At 46.0% G+C, this 20,381-nt stretch overlaps 1 protein-coding gene across 1 annotated transcript in view; it reads left to right on the forward strand.

The window, feature by feature from the left end:
* The window catches only part of IQCH (IQ motif containing H), a 218,024-nt gene that overhangs the window by 44,770 nt on the left and 152,873 nt on the right, over nucleotides 1-20,381 (forward strand). The window contains exon 5 of the mRNA XM_062204812.1: nucleotides 7,026-7,142. Within this exon, the coding sequence (XP_062060796.1) occupies nucleotides 7,026-7,142 (117 nt within the window). The remainder of the gene's footprint in view (nucleotides 1-7,025; nucleotides 7,143-20,381) is intronic.

The raw sequence follows: 20,381 nt of genomic DNA on the forward strand, positions 1-20,381 counted from the left end.
GGCCGCGGGCCCACGTGGTTCCTGTTGGGGTCAGAGACGGCAAAGCAGAAGTGGATTCAAGAACGCAGAAAACACCGGGGTCGGCATTCTGGCGCCCACAACACCAGCACCCCATATCAGAGCACCGGTCCGAGTCCCGGCTGCTCCCCTTCCAACCCAGCTCCCTGCTAATGCTCCTGGGAAAGCAGCGGAGGACGGCCCAAATGCTTGGGCCCCTGCCACCCACGAGGAGACCCAGATGGAGTTCCAAACTCCTGGCTTCAGCCTGGCCCAGCCCTAGCTTTTGCGGCCACCTGGGGAGTGACCCACTGGATGGAAGATGTGCCGGGGCCGACACGAGGATTGAGTCCTGTCTCCCCACTTGGAGCCGCGTGGCCTGCAGAAGTCGCCTGCCCAGTTGTCCTCCTTGGCCTAGCAGTGCTGTCACACACTCCCTCCTGCCCTCTTAAGAACTGAGCTACATCAGCTGGATAGGGCGACACCCACCCATTCTGCTGCCTGGCCCCACATGGGAGCCGAATAAAAGTTAGCTTCCCCCCAACCCAGTCAGCCCCTGCAGGGTGCATGTGAATGGGAGTGGTTCAGTCTTAAGGTGCCACGGGCTCAGGCAGTTAGGCAGCAGCCGGGGTAGGTAAAAAACAAACAAACACACATTTATTCAAAAGTCAGAGAGATAGACAAAGATGTTCCATCTGTTGGTTCATTCCCCGAATGCCTGCACTAGCCAGCGTTCACTTAGGAGCCAGGAACTCAATTCAGGTCTCCCACATGGGTGCAGGGACCCAAGGACTTAAGCTGTCATGGGCTGCCCCACAGGGTGTGCGTCAGTGGGAGACTGGAGTCAAGGCTGGAGTCAGGTCTCAAACCCAGGCATTCTTACGTGGGATGCATGTGTCCCAAGAGGTCTCTTAACCACTGCCCCAAACACCTGCCAACGGAGGGGGCTTCTACTTGCTGATCCTTCTAGCCACACCACCAGGTAAGAGGGGAAGTCATGGCACATAGCATGTTAGAGCTGAAATAATAACAAATAGTTACCTGTGAAGTATACCTGCATTTTAATTCGGACTTTTTCTTAAGAAGACTTGCCTTTGAGGGGCACACATCTCAGTGATGAAGACGCCGCTAGGAATGCCTGCATCCCGTGTTGGGGGCCTGGGGGTCCTGGCTCCTCCTCTTCTAATCCAGGTTCTTGCTAATGCACACTCCGGGGGGCACTGGATGATGGCTCAAGTGGTTGTGTCCCTGCCACCCACTTGAAGTTCTAGGCTCCTGGCTTCTCAGCTCTGATCTAGTGGGCATTTGAGGAGTGAACCAATGTGGAAGATCTCCCTCTTTTAAAAAAAAAGTTTTTGAACAGGCACAAAAATAGGGTGAAATCCAAGTAACGATGAATCAGGGTTTTTGTTTTTGTTTTTGTTTTTGTTTTTTAAGATTTATTTGAAAGGCAGAGCAATGAGAAAGATGGATCTTCCGTCTGCTAGTTCACTCCCCAGATGGCTGCAGCAACCAAGTGTGGGCCAGGCTGAAGGCATGATCCAGGAGCTCCATCTGGGTCTCCTCCATGGGTGGCGGAGACTCGGGCACCTTAGCAGGGAGCAGCCAGGACTTGAACCTGCTCTCCAATACCAGGACGCTGGTGTCACAGGGAGTGGCTTAACCTGCTGCGTGACAGCACTGCACCCCATCACTGGTGTTACCAGCATAATCTCACAACTCATCGAGGCCCTTTGTTTTTCTGGGCGAGGGCCAAGTCTTTTAGAGCGCGTCCCAGATATTGTCTCATTTTGTCCCTCCGTATGTTCTTGGATACAGGCTGAAACCACTATCGCATCGAGCAGGTTTAGCAACAACTCATTAATCTTACCTAGTTGCAGTCCAGTTCAGTTTTCCCCAGCTGTCTCTCTCCTCTTGGTTTGAATCGTGTTGCAAACAAGGTCCATACACCCCAGTTGTACCTCATTTTGCCCATGACAGTTTCTCTCACTTAAAAAATGTCATTAATTTGCTGAAGAAACCAGTTCATTTATCATCTAGGTCTTCCCACAATCTGGATTTGTCTGATTGCAATCTCATGGTGTCATTTTACAAGTTTCTTTGTCCCTAGTATTTGTTGTAAACCGATGGTTTTATCCGGAAGCTCAATCATATTCAAGTTCCATTTTCTGACAGGAATATTCTTTTTTTTAAACTTTATGCTCCTTGAGATACTCCTCTCTTTAAAAAAAAGATTTTTTATTTATTTGAAAGGCAGAGTGACAGAGAGCGAGCTCGATCTCCCATCCGGTGGTTCGCTCCCCAAAAGACCGCAATAGCGAGGGCCGAGCCATGCTGAATCCAGAGCCTGGAACTCCATCCAGGTCTCCGACATGGGTGGCAGGGGCCCCACACTCGAGACGTCATCCACTGCTTTCCCAGGCGCATTAGCGGGGAGCTGGATGGGAAGTGAGCAGCCAGGACTGGCACTGGTGCCCAGGTTTGGGGTGCCAGTGCGGCCGACGGTGGCCTGACCCAGGAATACTTCTACGGCGGCGCCGTACCCTTCCTTTTAGAGCCCATCAGGAGGCTGCTGCTTTTTTTCTTTTAATAAGGTCAGTCCGTAAGTCCAGGTAATATCAGCTCCACCTGTCCTTTCTAAAAGTACCTGCGAGTTTTCACCTAGTGCTGTTAGCAAACACTGACGTTTGCCTAAATGCATTATCTCATTAGGGGTTGCAAAGTGCTGATTTTAGAATTCTACCATTCCTTTAGCATTTCCATAGCAACTCTTTGATAACTATGAAAGAGAGTTTTTCTAGAGAAGTCAGATAACTCTTGGCTTCCTTCTTTTATCAATTTTTGGATCAGTTCGTCCATTTAAATTTTGGGGACAGAAGGAGACAGATTAAGAAGAGCTCAAGAGAGGGACTGGTGCTGTGGCATAGCAGGTAAAGCCACAGCCTGCAGTGCCAGCATCCACATGGGCACTGGTTTGAGTCCCGGCTGCTTCATTTTCAATCCAGCTCTCTGCTGTGGCCTGGGAAAGCAGTGGAGGATGGCCCAAGTGCTTGGGCCCCTGCACCTGCATGGGAGACCTGGAATAAGCTCCCAGCTCCTGCCTTCGGATCGGCGCAGCTCCAGCCAGTGCAGCCAACTGGGGAGTGAACCAGCGGATGGAAGACCTCTCTCTCTCTCTCTCTCAGCCTCTGCCTCTCTGAAACTCTTTCAAATAAGTAAATAAATCTTAAAAAAAAAAAAAAAAAAAAAAAAAAAAGAGCTCATGGAGTGTCAGACCATGGCAGCCAGGATATCTTGGTCAGTGGCACCACCTACCTCATTGGCTCCTGAAGAGTGCTTGAGAATTTACCAGAACCTTACCGCACATTCATCCCCCCAGCCTCGAAAACAACCCTGGGAAGCAGGCGTTGTTATGCAGCTTTCCAAAGGAACCCTGGATGGTATGGCTTGAACAGAGATTCGGTGCCTATTGTTTTTCCCATTATGTATCACGATGGTCAGAGCGCGTGGGTGTTAAAGGTGACTGCATTCTCTTCCTATTTTTATTTTCTGTGGTTTGGAAATTAAACCGCAGATGTCTTTAACCAGTGGGAATACGACATTAAGCAATATCCACTTCAGAAGATGTTTTTGTAGCAGCCACTGTTGAGAATAATGTTATGCTGATAATACTGTAACTTAGTAAATAGCCTCTCTCAACTTTGTTTGTGAAGCATTTCAATTTTGATTACTCTGTGTGGGATCTACTGCTCAGATGTGTGTCGTTTTATGGTCTGCCCATGTCTGGGGAGCTGGCATTATACGCTGCCTAGTGTTTTTAATTCAGAAGTTCTTCTAAGAGAAACCTTAGCATCTTATATTCCAATCCTAGTTTTAATAGCATAAGCTATTTCCTTCTTATATAGCTTTGTGGGCATAGTCATAAAATAAATACCACAAAATCACTGATGAGATGAAAATTGAGCTCCCTGCTTCTGTGCAGCCATGTAGGTAAAACAGTAATTGGCTCTGATAATAACTTTTGTTCTTACAAACCAAAGTCTAAATGAGAGTCACATTTGATATATCTGCTTGTAATTACTATCAAAAGGAGAGAATACGAAGTTGAGACTGTTTAGTGGCTCAAGATAGATGACACCAATTGCTGTCTTTTGACCAATTTAAGAAATATCTCTGGAATGATTTCTGATATTTATTGGACTAGTGGTCAAAAATGGTCATCTTCCAAAGTGTGCTTCTCTGCTTAATGGGATGATTAATTTGGTTTTTGTTTTCTAAATCTATAATTATTTTTCTTGGAAAATCTTATTTCCATGTCTGGTAACGCAGCTTATGCTTAGAAACCTTTTCCTGTCCATCTTTATACATGGTTGATAAGACAAATTCAGGTTTTGAATGTATTTGGTAGTAATTGCCAATGAAACCATTTGATATGTCAATATTATTTAAACATAGATACCTTTTTAAAAAAAAGATGTTTGTTTATTTACTTATTTGAGAGGCAGAGTTATAGACAGTGAGAGGGAGAGACAGAGAGAAAGGTCTTCCTTCCCTTGGTTCACTCCCCAAATGGCCACAATGGCCGGAGCTGCGCTGATCCAAAGCCAGGAGCCAGGTGCTTCTCCTGGTCTCCCATGCGGGTGCAGGGGCCCAAGCACCTCGGCCATCCTCCACTGCCTTCCTGGGGCCACAGCAGAGAGCTGGACTGGAAGAGGAACAGCTCGAACTAGAAGCGGGGCCCCTATGCGATGCTGGTGCCACAGGCGGAGGATAAACCTACTGTGCCACGGCGCTGGCCCTAGAGATACCTTTAATATGTGTTTTTGAAAGGGAAATTACATCATGTGTCCCACATATTATTATGTTGGCATTCATGTGCTTTGACACTGAATTATCAAATATTACACTGTCGATAATATTATCCTTCCAGTGGGGAATTAGAAGCCAACAGTAAAGAACTGATACCACAACCCTCCATTTCGGTTGGATTTCTACTTGCCCACTGATGTCTCTTTTGGAACTTTGTGTGTCCAGTACCACAGAAATGTAAAAATGGGCAAAACACAAATAGATTTTGATGCCAGTTTTAGCAGCGATTCTATGTTTCTCATTTCCTTCCTGCCCTGGCCCGATAGCCACACGAAGTTGACGGTGTGTGATGAAGCCCAGAAGACCGCTGAGGTTCGCCGAGCCCGGATCCTGGAATCTAAAAGTTCTAACAAAGCTTAGACGTGATAGATGAAGCTATTATCATCACGTGGTCCAGAACACACATTTTCAAAATGCCCTAATTACAGAAACCACATCCAGTCGATATAATACATATTAGCAATTTTCCCATCCTTGGTGGAATGGAAATTATTCCGAAAGTTTAATTAAGAAGGAAAAAATTATGTTCAGGTATTAATTTCAATAAAAGAGGCACCCGGTTTCCTTGCGAAAACCCCGGAGTAGTGCTGAGAGTGTGGGTTACCCACAGGAGGGAAGCCATTTATAATTAGGCACTGGATCACTTCTGTCACCACCACGTGTACCTCAAGGAGAAAGGTACAGGACATGCCTTGTTACAACCCGTGTCCCTGCCTGGGCTCCACGGAGTGGACGGCTGAGGGCAGTTCTTTGGAGATTTGCTTATGAAAACACTGTGAAAAGAAAAAAGCCAAGGGAAGCTTTGGAACGAGTATTAAGAAATAACTTCTCTAGAGGGCTTGCATTCCCGAGATGTTTCTGTGGCCTCCCTCTTGACTTGGACCTCAGGCGCAGGCCATTTGTGAATGCTCGAGATCAAAGGTCTGGTTCCCACACAGGTTTAACCAGGGCCTCCGATCCTCCTCGGAACCAAGGCACACAATGAAAGGAAAGCCGTTTTCAAAGTTGCCCAGTGTCCCTGCATTCACAAGTCTCAGAAGCCGCCTCTGGAACGGTCCCATTTCTGTGAGCTGGCCAGACTGTTTTCTACCCACAGAGACAGAAAGGCGGGGAGCGGCTGCCGGCATCGGTGGGGCGGGGTGGGGGTTCAGGGCAGGAGGGAGTAGGCCGCATGAGGGGCGAGGAAGTGTCCTGGAGTTGGGGGGATGCAGTCTGAGCCGCAGGGACTGAACCGCACACTTCAAAAGGGTGAATTTTATGGTGTATGATCATATCACAATGAAAAAAAAATCACAGACTATTTCAGAAATTGTCGGCAATGCCGTATTCCCTAAGTGCCAGGTTATCTTTCGGCCTCGCATCATTGAATGCCAAGCTTAGGATAATTCCTCAAAAGACCATCGAACCCAGCCACTCCCTTTTGCAAATAAAGACTGACTCCCAGAGAGGTGAGGGGACTACCCAAGGTCTGGCACAGCAGTCCAGGGTCCAGTCCCTACCCTCTCCCCATCACCACGATCCTGCCCCCCCCCCCCCCCGTGCTTTATTTTTAAACATCTCAGAAGTAACTAAATCTGAATCACTTCATGTGAGGAATAAGTGATTCGAACAAGATGCTCTTATTTTTCTAATGAAAGCCTAGATTATTCTCACGGAGAGCAAAATCTCTGAGGAGTAGCAGGTGAATTTGCTTCAGTAACTTTGACCAGGTCCAACCTGAGATTTACCTGTACGTGTCCCTGCAGGAAGGTGGCCGCATGAGCAGGCCGAGGGAGCCCTCTACCTGTCTGTCTGTAGTATAGATTCCACAGACAAAATCCTTGACCTGGAAAGTGAACCACACACTCAGAGCAGGTATTCTGGTCCTTTGTCCTCCGTGGCTCGCCTCTGGCGCTAATTTCTTAAAGATGAGCAGCATCCGAGGATGTGTTTGTGTGAGCGATGTGATAAGTAGAGAAATCTGCAGAAAGTCCCTTTCCAGTGAATAAAAGGGACTAATGTACGCAGCCTAAATAAAAGATCCAAATTCATTTCCCCCCCTGGGAGAATTACATTCAAATAATTATTTTTAAAGAACTTTATATTCCTCTGAGGATGTAGGATGGTAGTAAGCATTTTTGTTCATCCGACATGAAAGTTTAATTGTTTCTTTGTTTCAGCAAAAGATAGGGCTGGACATGAAAATCTTGCAGGATCCGGAGAACAGCCACCACCGAGCCGCGGTCAATGCCAGCTATGGAATCAGTTTGCCTTATATTAATCAGAGGAAAGCACGTGTAAGTAACGAGAGGCTTTAATGAGCTCTCTCTCTATTTGTTTTTGAAATAATTCAACTTCATTTGTCAGTACTGTGAGATGTAACATAGCTGTTAAGTAAAGATTGGGATCCTTTTGTCCTTGGAATTTTTTGGAGGTGAAATAGATGGAATGGCTCTCCCTCAGTGTGTAATTAGTAACGATATATTAAAAAAATGCAATCCTAATTTACAAGATCTATTTGCGGCTCATCCAAATTTCTCTATTTTATTTGAGACTCCTAAATAATCTAGTACTGTCATTTTCACAAGGAGGAAACAGTTGGACAACAAGAATAGAGAAATGGTAGGTATTTTATTTCTTTAAATAGCAGGCTTACCGCTAGGCAAATCAAAGGAAAACAGAAGTGTGGCATCCACTTCGCGTACTCATAAGTGTAGACAATGGCAGAATTCATGAATATCACTCTACCTCTAAAGCAGGCAGGGTCTAGCCCTTTCCATCAACAAAGTCACGAGAGGGGAACATAATCAGATGAGATGGGCGTGGAGGGATCTCGAGTCTGCCTGCTCCTTCTGTGTGCTGTGGACTCGCAGCCAGAGTGTCCCAACGCGAGACTTGGACTCCTGTGTCGTGAGGTTTTCTCGGGAGAATTAAGAGTAGTCCTTCATTTTAACTTTTTAATTTAAGATCATTTCTAATGCTAGAAACAATTTCTAATTTCTAATGCTAAAAACACGGAGGTGACATCTCTCCTTCTTAAATGTACTTTTAAACTTCATCTCTCAAATGCTCTTAAATATAATCTGAAAATGAGACTAATTTTAGGATTCGATGCAGAGCTGCTTGACACTGGCAGAATTGTGTCTTAGATGAATCCACCAGATTCCCCACTTAGGCATTCTTCACTTGTGTGACCCTAAAATATATTTTCAGTGTCTTTATACGTGCCTTCTGTCATTCGAACAGGTTTAGTTTAAGAGCAGTTTATCATAGAACTACTTTTATAGCCTAAGAAATCACCAGAAAGTTAGATATTTTTATTCCTGCTGAAACTTTATTTAAAATGTCACTGTGAATAATGTGAAAGGGTTTTTATCTGTTTCCCATGAGCCCAAAGCCCCCGAAATAAAAATATTATTTCTCTAGCTGCACAGGCAGAAGCAGATTTCTCTTTTGTCCTTGTTTGTTTTCCTCTTCAATCTAGAATTAATATTGGCTTAGCTGGTGGAGTGCTGAAGATTCTTAGCCCGAGGCTACTGCTGTGTTGCATGCAAACTTTCGTTGAGCATCCGTGTTTTAAAGGCAAACCTCTAGATGTACCAGGCATTGTGCTTGGCTTTATGAATTGAGTGAAGATTCAGACTGCAACAGGGAATTTAAAATTATATCCAAAATTGGGGGCAATATCTTAGTCATTTCTTGCATCTTTTTTCTAATCTCCAAGTAGCCCGAGTGCCTTAGAGATACTGTGTCCATGTATTTTGAGCAATGGAAATTAGAGAAAGCACTTTGTCTTGTGCAACAAATAGAGAGCATAACATACATCTATTTATGAATGATCCCTTTTTTTCCTCATAAAATGATGGCATAAGAATCTACACTAGAGCATTTTAAGATTGGGAAGGACAGTATGTCTACTTTGCTCCAACTGACTGCTGGCCTTTCGATCAAAATCGTTAACTGACCCTATCATTTTGTATTATAGGGTGCTACTAATTGAAAAACACTATTTTTATTTTGGAATTATAAAACAGAAGCATTGTGCAAAAACTCATGTGAGACAAGTATTCAGGTTCTTGGTTTTAACAACCACACGGAGCATCTGGGGATGAATACAGTCATAATTTGCCACTTAAGAAACTATTTTGAAGTAGTGTGTCGAGCAGTGTGATGTGCTGCTAATTAGGACAGCAGCACCAAGGTCAGGGCTTTCTAGAACAACCCTAAACACTCAAAGGGTATTATTATTTGCTGACCGAGGGCCACGTGTTTCCTTCCGTCTTACGCAACTTGAACAGCATGTCAAAAACCTGTAAAAACTCTTAGTCATTTTCAACAGAGCAGATCAGAAGGTGCAGCCTGTGTAGAGCATGAGTTCCTATAGCTGATACCCTCTATCTGATGAAAAAGTGTACCCTGTCTGACAATAAGAGGCCAGCACAACGATTTTAGTGCATTGTGGTGAAACCTTGCCCCCATGCCTGTCCACACACTCAGATCACAAAACTGTCTTCATTAATTTCTGTGATTCTGTTATGTAAAATGAATTCATAAAAATGTGTTTGAAAATGGGAACTCATGGATGACCTTTTCATGATCTTAGATCAGCCCTTATGTATTTTTCAGTAGATCCTCACAGGTACGGGGAGACAGGAAGGAGTTCCTGGTGCAGCTCCTATTTGCTCACTGATGTCTCTTTCCAGCTCAGACCTTCTAATGCAACACTTTAAAAGAACTACAGAAAATTTGACTTTGATTTATTTTTGTAAAGATAAAAACGGTTTCTTAAAAGGCTGGAATCATGTATCTGTGAACATGAATTTTAAAAGAACGATTATGAATGCATAACAAAATAGCCAAACAAAACATTGCTTTGAATTGCTGCACAAATAACCCTGATTATAACTGTTATGACCTAGAAAAGAATCATAAAAACATTTTTCTTTTTGGCAAGATATGAGTTGCTGTAGAATTATACCAGTGCTTTGGTCCCACTTTCCAAATAAATAAATATATAATGCAATGTAAACTTAGAATCTTTTATTTATTCATGAGGTTGAATTTAATACTATTATGATTTCTAGATTTTATGAGTCATATGTTATGCAGTGTTTTGCACTAACTTAGTTGGGGAGCGAGCACACTTCACAAATCATGGTTTCATTCTTTACTGTTTCACTTGGGGTGTGTGTAGTCATCTCTCACGGAAAGCACTTGCATTTCTGAAATGGTAAAGTAATGGAGAGCGAGGCAGTTGCGTTAATGTCAAATGATTAGAAGCAGTACCAGAAATCAGGGGTGGGGGGGTTGCAGGGGCTGTGGAAGGAAGGACGATGTTAAGACACGATTGTGTTTGAAGCCCATGCACACGGCCACAATTACAGTCACAACATAATTTGGCAACGGTAGCAGAATTAGATTTAAACAAATTGATGTTACACTGCAGTAATTCAGAATGAGCTAGTTGCATTTATAAACCATAACAAGAAGCCGAGTGAATTAATAAAGCCTTCTTGTCACTAAAAATAAAAAAGGGAGTAATTGCTGAGACAGAGTTAACAGATGACTACAGTCAGCATCCCTCCAGCCTGCATCCGGGAAAGTGAAGGTCACCCCCATCTCACATGACAAAGAGGGAACATTTTGTTGGTAAACAAATTAATCTTTGGAAAGGTCGCCATTTGTTTTAAGTTTTTATCCAGTCCTTGTCATCTGGAATCAGAGATTGACTGTCATCTCACCAGGCAGGGGTGCCGCTGAAGCAGACAGGGCTGCTTCTGTACATATCAGCATTCCTTGACAAAACTCGGCGCCTGATTGCGATGCTATGGGCTGCTGGTTTACAGCTGTCTCTGGACGAGAGCGGAGGCCCACCCCTGCATTCCAATAAGCTGGGCCTGCGTAGTCCTCCTGCCATAAGCTGGCCCTCTGCCCACAAGTAAAATGTATTGTAGTTCAAGCCAGCAATTACCTCTTTTACTTCCTTCTGTGCTGCTTCTGTTCCCTTTTTCCAAAAACAGATGTGGGTATTCACTCAAGTTCTGCATCTATTCTCTCTCGCACCTGCCAGGGCAGGATTTTGACAGAGGTAGAGTTGGAGGGAGACAGCAGACAGCAATCGGATGTAATTTCTTAGAGAGCAGCTTAAAAAGAAAATGTGGGGTTTTTCAGGAAATGTGGAGTCAGCATCTTGGTCCCCCTCCTTTTTCCCAGGAGCATTTGGTAAATTAAATTAGTTGAACAAAAGGCAATAGCTTTAAAGACATTCCAAAATGCCATATCCTATTTATGACACACAGTCATTAACCAAGGATGGCGACGTTGCAGCAGCATCCTGACTGCTCTCACTCCCAGGGAGCTTCTGTCCAGGTGGCTCGGGAGGAGTTTCCCAAAGAAACAATGACTTCGTGTCCAGCCTGTAGAGTGCATCCCCCAGTATGGCAGCAGGGCTGGTGGCGGGGGTGATGTCGCATTGCCGGGAGGCGTCGCTGATCAGTTCTGCATTGGTGTGGAGTGCGGGGAAAGCGGAAGGATGGGACGTGACACTGACTGGTGCACGGCCCCTTGCTGTGGGAGTGGGAAGAGGTGATTAGAGTCTAAACCCTCATCAGACAACGTCCCTAGAAACATCTAGCTGTAGGGGCACATTTTTTTTTTTCTTTAAGATTGATTGATTTATTTGCAAAAGAGAGATCTTTCATCTGCTGTTCACTCCCCTAATGACCTCAATGCTGGGATTAGACCAACCAAAAGCAAGGCACCAAGAGCTCCATCTAGGTTTCCCACATGGGTGGCAGGGGCCCAAGTACTTGGGCTATCATCTGCTGCCTTCCCAAGTGCATAAGCAGGGAGCTGGATCAGAAGCAGAGGAACCGGACTCTAGCTGGCACCCCAATACGGGATGCCAGCATTGAAGAGGCAGCTTAACACAATGCACAATGCTGAGCGGCTCAGCATGGACTCCAAGGGCGTGTGTTTACTCTAGTAGCTAAGACTCCAGCTAAGAGGCTCGTATCACCTCATATCAGAGTGCCTGAATTCAGTCCCTGTCTCCAGCTCCTGACTCCAGCTTCCTGCCAATGCACAGACCCTGGGAGGCAGCTGTGGTGGCTCAAATAGTTGAGTCCTGCCACCCACATGGGAGACCTAGATGGAGTTCCGCTGTAGGTACTCCCAGACCAAGCCTGTGTTGAACTCACAGCGCTGTTCAGCTCTTAGCAGAGTGATTGTGGGTCAGGCTGCCAGGTGTGGAACCTGACCAGCAGGGGATCACTAGAAACAGGCCCCATTTCCTCCTGCATAACGTCCCTAACGAGAGCATGAGTCTTGGAGGTTTGTGTTGAAACTTAAATGAGATGTTGCAAAGCGCTGAGCAGAGTGCTTAAGGTCCTGGTACAAAGAAGTGGTCTGAAAATCTGAGGCTTGTCTGCTGACAGCTCTCACACACATTGCACTGTGACGGGCGGTTATAGGGACCGAGGGCGGGAACCAGAGTGCTGTGGAGGCTCCTTCCGCGATGGAACAGTTAATATTTCATATAACGATGCCTCTGTCTCCACACAGGTAGGAGGACAGGGACCTTGTCTGGTCTGTTTGTTGGTTCTTCGACCCCTCCAACTGCACCAAACCATGTTTTTCATATTCTAGGCATTAAGAAGGGAACCAATTGGTCACCGTCCCCTCCCAGTCTGTCCAGGCTCTACCTTGAAGCTATATGGCAAGTGAAGTAATGATGCCACTGGCCCGTGATAGGATGGCTGCACAAGGCATCCTCCTGTTGGGCCATCTGATAGGATTTGCCTGGTGAGACACTCTGGCTCCTGCCAGTGGCCCACCCATTCTCACTTTTCAGGTTGATCAAATGGAGAAAGCTAGACAGGGTAGCAGTCTGAGGTAGTACAAGGAGTTTCAGCCAGAGGATCAATTTGGGTGCTAGCTGCTGTCTCGCAGGTGTACATTAGTGGGAAGCCAGGTACTCCAATATGGGATGCAGGGGTCACAAGCAGCAGCTTCACACTTGGCCAAATTCCTGCTCCCTAAAGATATTTCTTACCAGGTCTGTCTTTGTACTGCTCATATTTTGAAATTCTGATCTGTTCATGTACTCTCTTGTAATAATCACACAAATAAATGAAGATTGGGGGCTGGCATTGTGGCTTAGTCAGTTCTACTACCCAGCATCCCATATCATATGGGAGCTGGTTCAAGTCCTGGCTGTTCTATTTCCAATCCAGCTTCCTGCTAAAGCACCTGGGAAGACAAGTGATTATGGCTGAAGTTCTTGGGCTCCCGCCACCCATGTGGGAGACCAGTTTGGAGTTTCTTACTCCAACCTGGCTCAGACATGACTGTTGCTGGCATTTGGGGAGTGAACCAGTGGTAGATGTGTGTGTGTGTGTGTGTGTCCCCATCTTTCTTTGTTGCCCTGTCTTTCAAATAAATGAATATATTTTTCTTATAATGAAGATTAAATGATGTGAAAAGGGCTTCAAGCAGTGCATGACCCCCACTGAACATCCAATAAACGTTAACTGGGGTTAGTATTTGAACACAGGTATGCCACCCTCCATGAAAAGCCAGGCAAGTCCTCTTTGTGTGCGTTTGGCACAGCATAATAGTCAGCTGTACATTACGGTAGTACATGTGACATCACAATAATACAGCCTGTGCATGGCTTCACTGCTCAGTTGCAGTTTGGGTTGGTTCTTACGTGATTTGAAATGAGCTATGCAGCCTTCCTTTGGCAGTGTAGGGTGGCAATGTCACTTTGTCCCCAACTGCAGGTAGAAGTCAACAATAAAAAATCAGCTCAAAATTTGGACTCAACATGCCAAAATAAAATTAGATTGTTTTGAAACTCTGAGTGGATATCTGGAAAGAGGATCGTGCTAAGATATCTACAAGTAAGTTTAAATGGGATGTGGTAGCCCTTTTTAAAATGTCACATGACACATTTGAGAAGTATTTTTGGTTATTGAGCCCTTCAGTAATAATAGTATTTACTTAGTGTGTTAGACACTGTGGTAAGTGCATTAAGTTCTTATATTCTTAAAGTAGGTGCCATTTGTGTAAATTTTACAGATGATAAAAATGACACTAAGATTAAACTACTTGCCTAACATTATATAATGAGCAAGGAGGGTTAAGAATCAAAGCAATTATGAAATCCATTGGTCAAAATCTCCTCTAATTAGGTGCTTACCTACCAATTCGTAGTTGTTGAGGAACATGAGAGCTGTTAGATACCGCTTGTGATTCTACATTGAAACAAAGAATTCCTGCTGCTCTTTAAATGTCTTTATCACTTTGGTCAAAGAAAACCCCGAGATTATAAATGCCATCACAAAAATTGTTAGCTGATTTGAAATTACTCCCCTGTTCATGTTGAGATTTTCTCCGTTTTGTGCGGGCAAAATAAAGTACATAAATAAATTATGTGCTGTGATGGATGTAAAACTACAGTTATTATTTATAACTCCTGATTTCATAATTTGCTTTCATCAAAGTGGCCTCATTGTTTCTATTGTTGATTTACACTTCTATAAGTAGTTTATGGAAATATATTTACATAATTAATGTGTAATATGAATATATGCTATAAATGTACTATAGATGTACTACCTATTATATTTATTTATAATTCAACATGTAAAATTCTGCTGAATTCTTATAAAACTTGCACTTGTTTACATATCAGCATTCTATTTAAGGTTGCATCTGAAAAGCAGGTTCTCCTGCTGGAAATAAATTTGACAATCTTTGGCGTAGGGTATTACCTCTCCCTTGGGTGTTTATTTTTTAACAAGAGCGAATCCTCTATTTAATTAAAACAAAGGCGTGAGGCTCTATTAGGGGATTTCAAGCATGAGCGGACAGAGAGAGGAGGAATTGGGGGAGCCAGGCAGAGAGCCTCTGCCCTGCTCTGAAATCATCCCAGGTCAGCAGCCACCTGCCTCCGGAGCTCAGCTGCTCCCTCCGGTGAGTCACTCTTCACTGTGTGCCGTGGGCTTTGAACTTGAGTAGCGTTAAGAGACAGTGTCTCTACTGTGATAATCCCACTGGGAAGAGCCCAAAGTGAGGCAGACGGAGAGGCTGACTCACCAGAGTAGTAGGTTTAAGGAACAAGGGGTCTGCGGGTAAAACCACATTTCAATGTTATCAGGTCCCGTGTGTTTCTTGCATTTCTTAAACACATTATTCTAAGAAGGGGTCCAGTGAACTGGCAGAGGGGTCATGAACCCACCAAAATCAGAACCCCCTGCAGCAGATCTTTTCTCTCACACAAACATCCAGAACAAAGAAGTACCCTAAACCCCTGTCTTCTTTATGAATAGAATACCCGCATCTCTTGGTTGTTGGTGTGGAAAACCTACCATAGAGTGGATCTATCTAGATTGTCGTAAGAGTTGCAGCTTTGCGAGTAAAAATATGCACTCTCATGCTTTTATCTGACTGCTGGTGCTTTTCTATTGCAAGGAGAAAAATGGAGCACTTAGGATATTATAGTAGGGAGCATTCTACTTACAACGAAACCGAGGGAGACTACTACAGCAAGTAGCACAACAGCATTAGCCACAAGAGAAACGGACCTAATAGCATTGTTTTGATCATGGCCCAGGTTAATTATCTGCTGAGAGGTCCTTGAGATGAATGAATATTATTGCTGTGTTCTCCAGTAGTCTAACCCACTGTCCCTTAAACTGTACCTGAATCCAAGTATACATTCCCAGCCTGTTAAATCCTTTCTGGTAGAGCAGAAATACGTGCTCATTGACTAGAGTGATTCATTCTTATTTCTTTCAAGGCATAGCCTCTGAATCACGGGGGTCGTGTAGACTTGGAGGGTAGCCCTCTCGTCAGGCTAGAACACTGGGGCAGAATGACTCCAAGATACCAGATTTTTAAAATTTCCATTTCTCCAAATGAATCTGTTTGCGGCCGGCAACTAAGAAGTCCGAAAACAGCCATTTGTACTTGCGTGGAAATAACCATGCCCCGAGAGGCAGAAGACTTGGGCTGCAGTCTGTTTTCTGCCCTTGCTATAAACTGAGTCACGTGTCCCTTAGTCTCTAAAACCTGAGATTCCTCATCGGCATGCTGAGAAGACAATGGGCTTGTTCAGAGCCGTCGACAGGCTGAAACCCTGATTGTGTGGCTTGCAGATGCAGGCTGAGCTGGTGCCTTACGGAACAGGGAAACAAAGTAGTGACCGGTATCCCTGTTGGGTGGAGGCCAGCCCCCAGCTAGGCCTTCGAGGAATGGATGGACATGGCTGAAGGAGAGATGGTGTGCCTTTTAAAAGTTTTTTTTTTTTTTTTTTTAATTCATCACAAAAGAGAGAGAGAGAGAGAATGAATTTCCTGTCTCCTGGTTCACTCCCCAAATGCTCACAACAACCAGGGCTGGAGCAAACTAAAGCTGAAAGACAGACTCTCAATCCAGTCTCCCATGTGGGTAGCAAGAACCCAGTTACTTGAGCCATCACCACTGCCTGCCGGGGTGTGCACTGGCAGGAAGCTGGAGGCGGGAGCCAGAGCTGGGACTCAAAGCTGGGTACACCAGCCAGTATGGGATGTCTGCACCCCGGGCAGCTTCTCAACTGCTTGGCTAACCTTTCCTGTGCCTTTTAAATACTGGCACAAGACAAGTGAAGGCAGAGGTGAATAACGAGAGCAAGGACGGATGGCTTAGAGCTTTGCGTCATCGCCTTGAACTTCTACAAAGGGAAAAGCTCAATGAGGTAGTTGGGTGCGGAGGGCCAAGTGATGGACGGCCTTGAGCGGGCCACTGAAATCTAATTGTCCTCCCAGTCCGGACCCTGAAAGGAAGGGCTTAAGGCAGACATCTCCGGAAATTGGATCATTTCTCCAGCCGCTTCAGAACTCCGCTGAACGTTCTCCGTGCCCTGGTGTCCTGGACGCTTTTTACGCGTTATTTCCTCTCCCTTTGGCTAGAAAGCAATAGCACTTTGTTGAATAGCATTAGCTCCTTAAATGTGTTGGATGTTCACGAAGCTGTCTAATTAGAGCTGTATGGGCAGCGCCTCGCCCTGGCCATCGGCTCACGGCTCTCAGTCCCTTTCCTGTGAATGGCCACCCAGAGCGGGCCAGGCTAGCTGGGTGGCTGACGTCTGCTCTCAGCTCCTCTACTTTTCTGTCCTAATGCTGAGTACCCACTGCTGCTACTCGGGATTCCACCTGTCACCCCCGTCCCAATTCCCGTGTCTCCCCTCTCCCTACCACGGTAGCCCAGAGAAGGACTTGTTGGGGAAAGCGTAGTGGTAGCAGAAAAGAAGAGCGCAGAAGAGAAGTGGCTAATCGCACAAACATGTTCTGCCCGCCCCCACTCCACCCCTGCCTCCGCTGACAATTCCCAGCCTCAGTGTGGGTCAATGTGGGCCCCTCCTCCAGCTGTACCTCCCACCAACTCCCTCATGCTCCCCAGCGGCTCACACACAGAAGCGCCCAGGAGACCGAATCCCAAGCGTTTCCCAAAATATGGGTGTGTTTACTAGCTTAGCATCCCTTTGTGCTCAGTGGGAACCAAAGGAAAAGTGTTCATGAGATGAGCTTTTGACTTCCAGGCTTCTTCTCCCTTGGAAAAAAAAAAGTACAAATCCTTAGAAAATGTGCAAAGCATTCTTAAAATCCCACTCGCGTCCAGGTGCGCAGAGGCCATGCCGGTTAGAGGGGGGTCTGAGGTGCCTGGGCTTGAAGTCCAGGTCCGGTCCTGGAGTGCAGAGCCCAGGAGAGGGGGCCTCCCTGTAGGGGGCAGCCAGTCCTGCTCCAGCCCTTGGCAGCTGGATTTTCTTTTTCTTTTCTTTTCTTTTCTTTTCTTATTTGACAGGTAGAGTTGGACAGTGAGAGAGAGAGAGACAGACAGAGAGAAAGGTCTTCCTTCCATTGGTTCACTCCCCAAATGGTTACTATGGCTGGCGTGCTGCGCTGATCTGCAGCCAGGAGCCAGGTGCCTCCTGGTCTCCCATGTGGGTGCAGGGGCCCAAGCATTTGGGCCATCCTCCACTGCCTTCTCGGGCCACAGCAGAGAGCTGGACTGGAAGACGAACAGTCAGGACTAGAACCTGGCGCCCACATGGGATGCCGGTGCCACAGGCGGAGGATTAACCAAGTGAGCCACGGCGCTGGCCCCATGGCAGCTGGATTTTCAAAAGAAGCCTAGAAATGGATATTCGTAATTTTTGTGTGACCTCTCTTGTTTTTTAAGTGCTTGCTCAGATAATTTTTTTTTTAAATAAAGAGTCATCTCTGAGCAATACCTGCCTTGCATGCCAACAATTTTCATCCCTGCTTTAGAAACAGGAGGAGGAATGGTTTTTAGGTGTGATCATATGGGTGTCGCGTAGGGAGCTGGCCGGCAGCGTCAAGCCCCCTGGAGCACCGTTCCTTACATTAGTGCAACCCAAGGTCTGACCCTTGATTTTATAGGATAAGAGCCTTGGTTTTGTCAACATTGATTGATCTCTTTGGTACAGATGAACTCATAAGAGATTGATGCGTAAACTAGAATGCTACTAATGCATAGTGATCAAGATCAGGCCAGAGTGCTTGCCCTCAGCCTGCTCCGATGCATGTATTCTACCCTTGTTAGAAAGCCACACTGAGAGCCCAGGTAGAAGGCGGCTCAGTGAACAGGGAAACTGACTACGGGTAATTAGTGCCATGGACAGTCTTCACACATTTCTAGTCCAAAGCTGCACCCGCCACAGGGGTTCGAGTCCATCCCCATGGGTACTGAGACGCTCAGACTCTGATTCGGAGATTTATTATAATAAATAGCTCCTGCCCGCTTGGGGTTGACCGTGTGAGTGACGTTGTGCTGTGCTGAGCTCACATTAATCCCAGTGGAATGAGTGACATCCCCCTCCCCCGTCTGACTGGTGCAGGAACGTCAGCTAAGAGGGATTAAGTTACTTGCTCCAGCCAAATGAGGAGGCTTCAACAAGTTCATAGAAAATGCATATTCTGGAAAAAATTCTGCAGGGATCTCAATTTTTTTTGACAGGCAGAGTGGACAGTGAGAGAGAGAGACAGAGAGAAAGGTCTTCCTTTGCCGTTGGTTCACCCTCCAGTGGCCGCCGTGGCTGGCGCGCTGCAGCCGGCGCACCACGCTGATCCGAAGCCAGGTGCTTCTCCTGGTCTCCCATGGGGTCCAGGGCCCAAGCACTTGGGCCATCCTCCACTGCACTCCCGGGCCACAGCAGAGAACTGGCCTGGAAGAGGGGCAACCAGGGCTTTTAACATTGAAATGACCTCACCTGTGAAGTTCCTTCATACAATTAATAAGTGATAAAACCCAGATGCAAAACCTGATATTAGAGCCCATGTTCTTTTTTTTCTTTTTCTTTTTCTTTTCTTTTCTTTTCTTTTCTTTTCTTTTTTTTTTTTTTTGACAGGCAGAGTTAGACAGTGAGAGAGAAACAGAGAGAAAGGTCTTCCTACCATTGGTTCACTCCCCAGATGGTTGCTACAGCTGGCATGCTGCGCTGATCCGAAGCCAGGAGCCAGGTGCTTCCTCCTGGTCTCCCATGTGGGTGCAGGGACCAAGCACTTGGGCCATCCTCCACTGTCTTCCCGGACCACAGCAGAGAGCTGGCCTGGAAGAGGAGCAGCTGGGACAGAATCCGGGGCCCCAACTGGGACTAGAACCTGGGGTGCCGGCACCACAGGCAGAGGATTAGCCCATGTTCTTTTTTAAAAGCTTCATTTGTTTATTTGAAAGGTAAAGAGAGACAGGGAGAGAAAGAGAGTACAATTGATCTTCCATCCACAGGTTCAGTCCCCAAATGTCTGCAGACAGCCAGGGCTGGGCCAGGCTAAAGCCAGGAGCCAGGAGCCCCATCTTGATCTCACTTGTGTGGCAGGGTCACTGTATTTGAGCCATCACCTTCTGCCTCCCAGGGAAGCTGGACTCGAAGTGGAGGCAGGACTCAAACCCAAACACTCACATATGGGATGTGGGTGTCCCAAGTGGTGGCTTAACCCACTGCACCACAACACCCAGCCACAGCCTATGTTCTTCTTTTTTTTTTAAGATTTATTTATTTATTTGAAAGGCAGAGCTACAGAGAGGCAGAGAGAGAGAGAGAGAGAGAGAGCTCTTTCATCTGCTGGTTCACTCCCCAATTGGCTGCAATGGCCAGAGGTGCTCCAATCCTAAGCCAGGAGCTTCTTCTGGGTCTCCCACGTGGGTGCAGGGGGCCCAAGCACTTGGGCCATCTTCTACTACTTTCCCAGGCCGTAGCAGAGAGCTGGATGGGAAGTGGAGCATCAGGGCCTCAAACTGGCGCCCATATGGGATGTCGGCACTGTAGGCAGTGGTTTTACCCACTATGCCACAGCGCTGGCACCAGCCTGTATTCTTAATCATTGACTTCCTCTTTACTAATTACCTACTATAAAACACTACTAGCTGATGTCTTGTGTATTCGATTGCACTAATTAGACAGCATTCTTCTTTAGAAGGTGTCTGTAAATCACCTTTTCCACAGAGCTGACCACATTGATCAGGGGTCTATT

This window comes from Lepus europaeus, chromosome 11 (genome assembly GCF_033115175.1).
Source record: "Lepus europaeus isolate LE1 chromosome 11, mLepTim1.pri, whole genome shotgun sequence".
Classification (NCBI taxonomy): domain Eukaryota; kingdom Metazoa; phylum Chordata; class Mammalia; order Lagomorpha; family Leporidae; genus Lepus; species Lepus europaeus.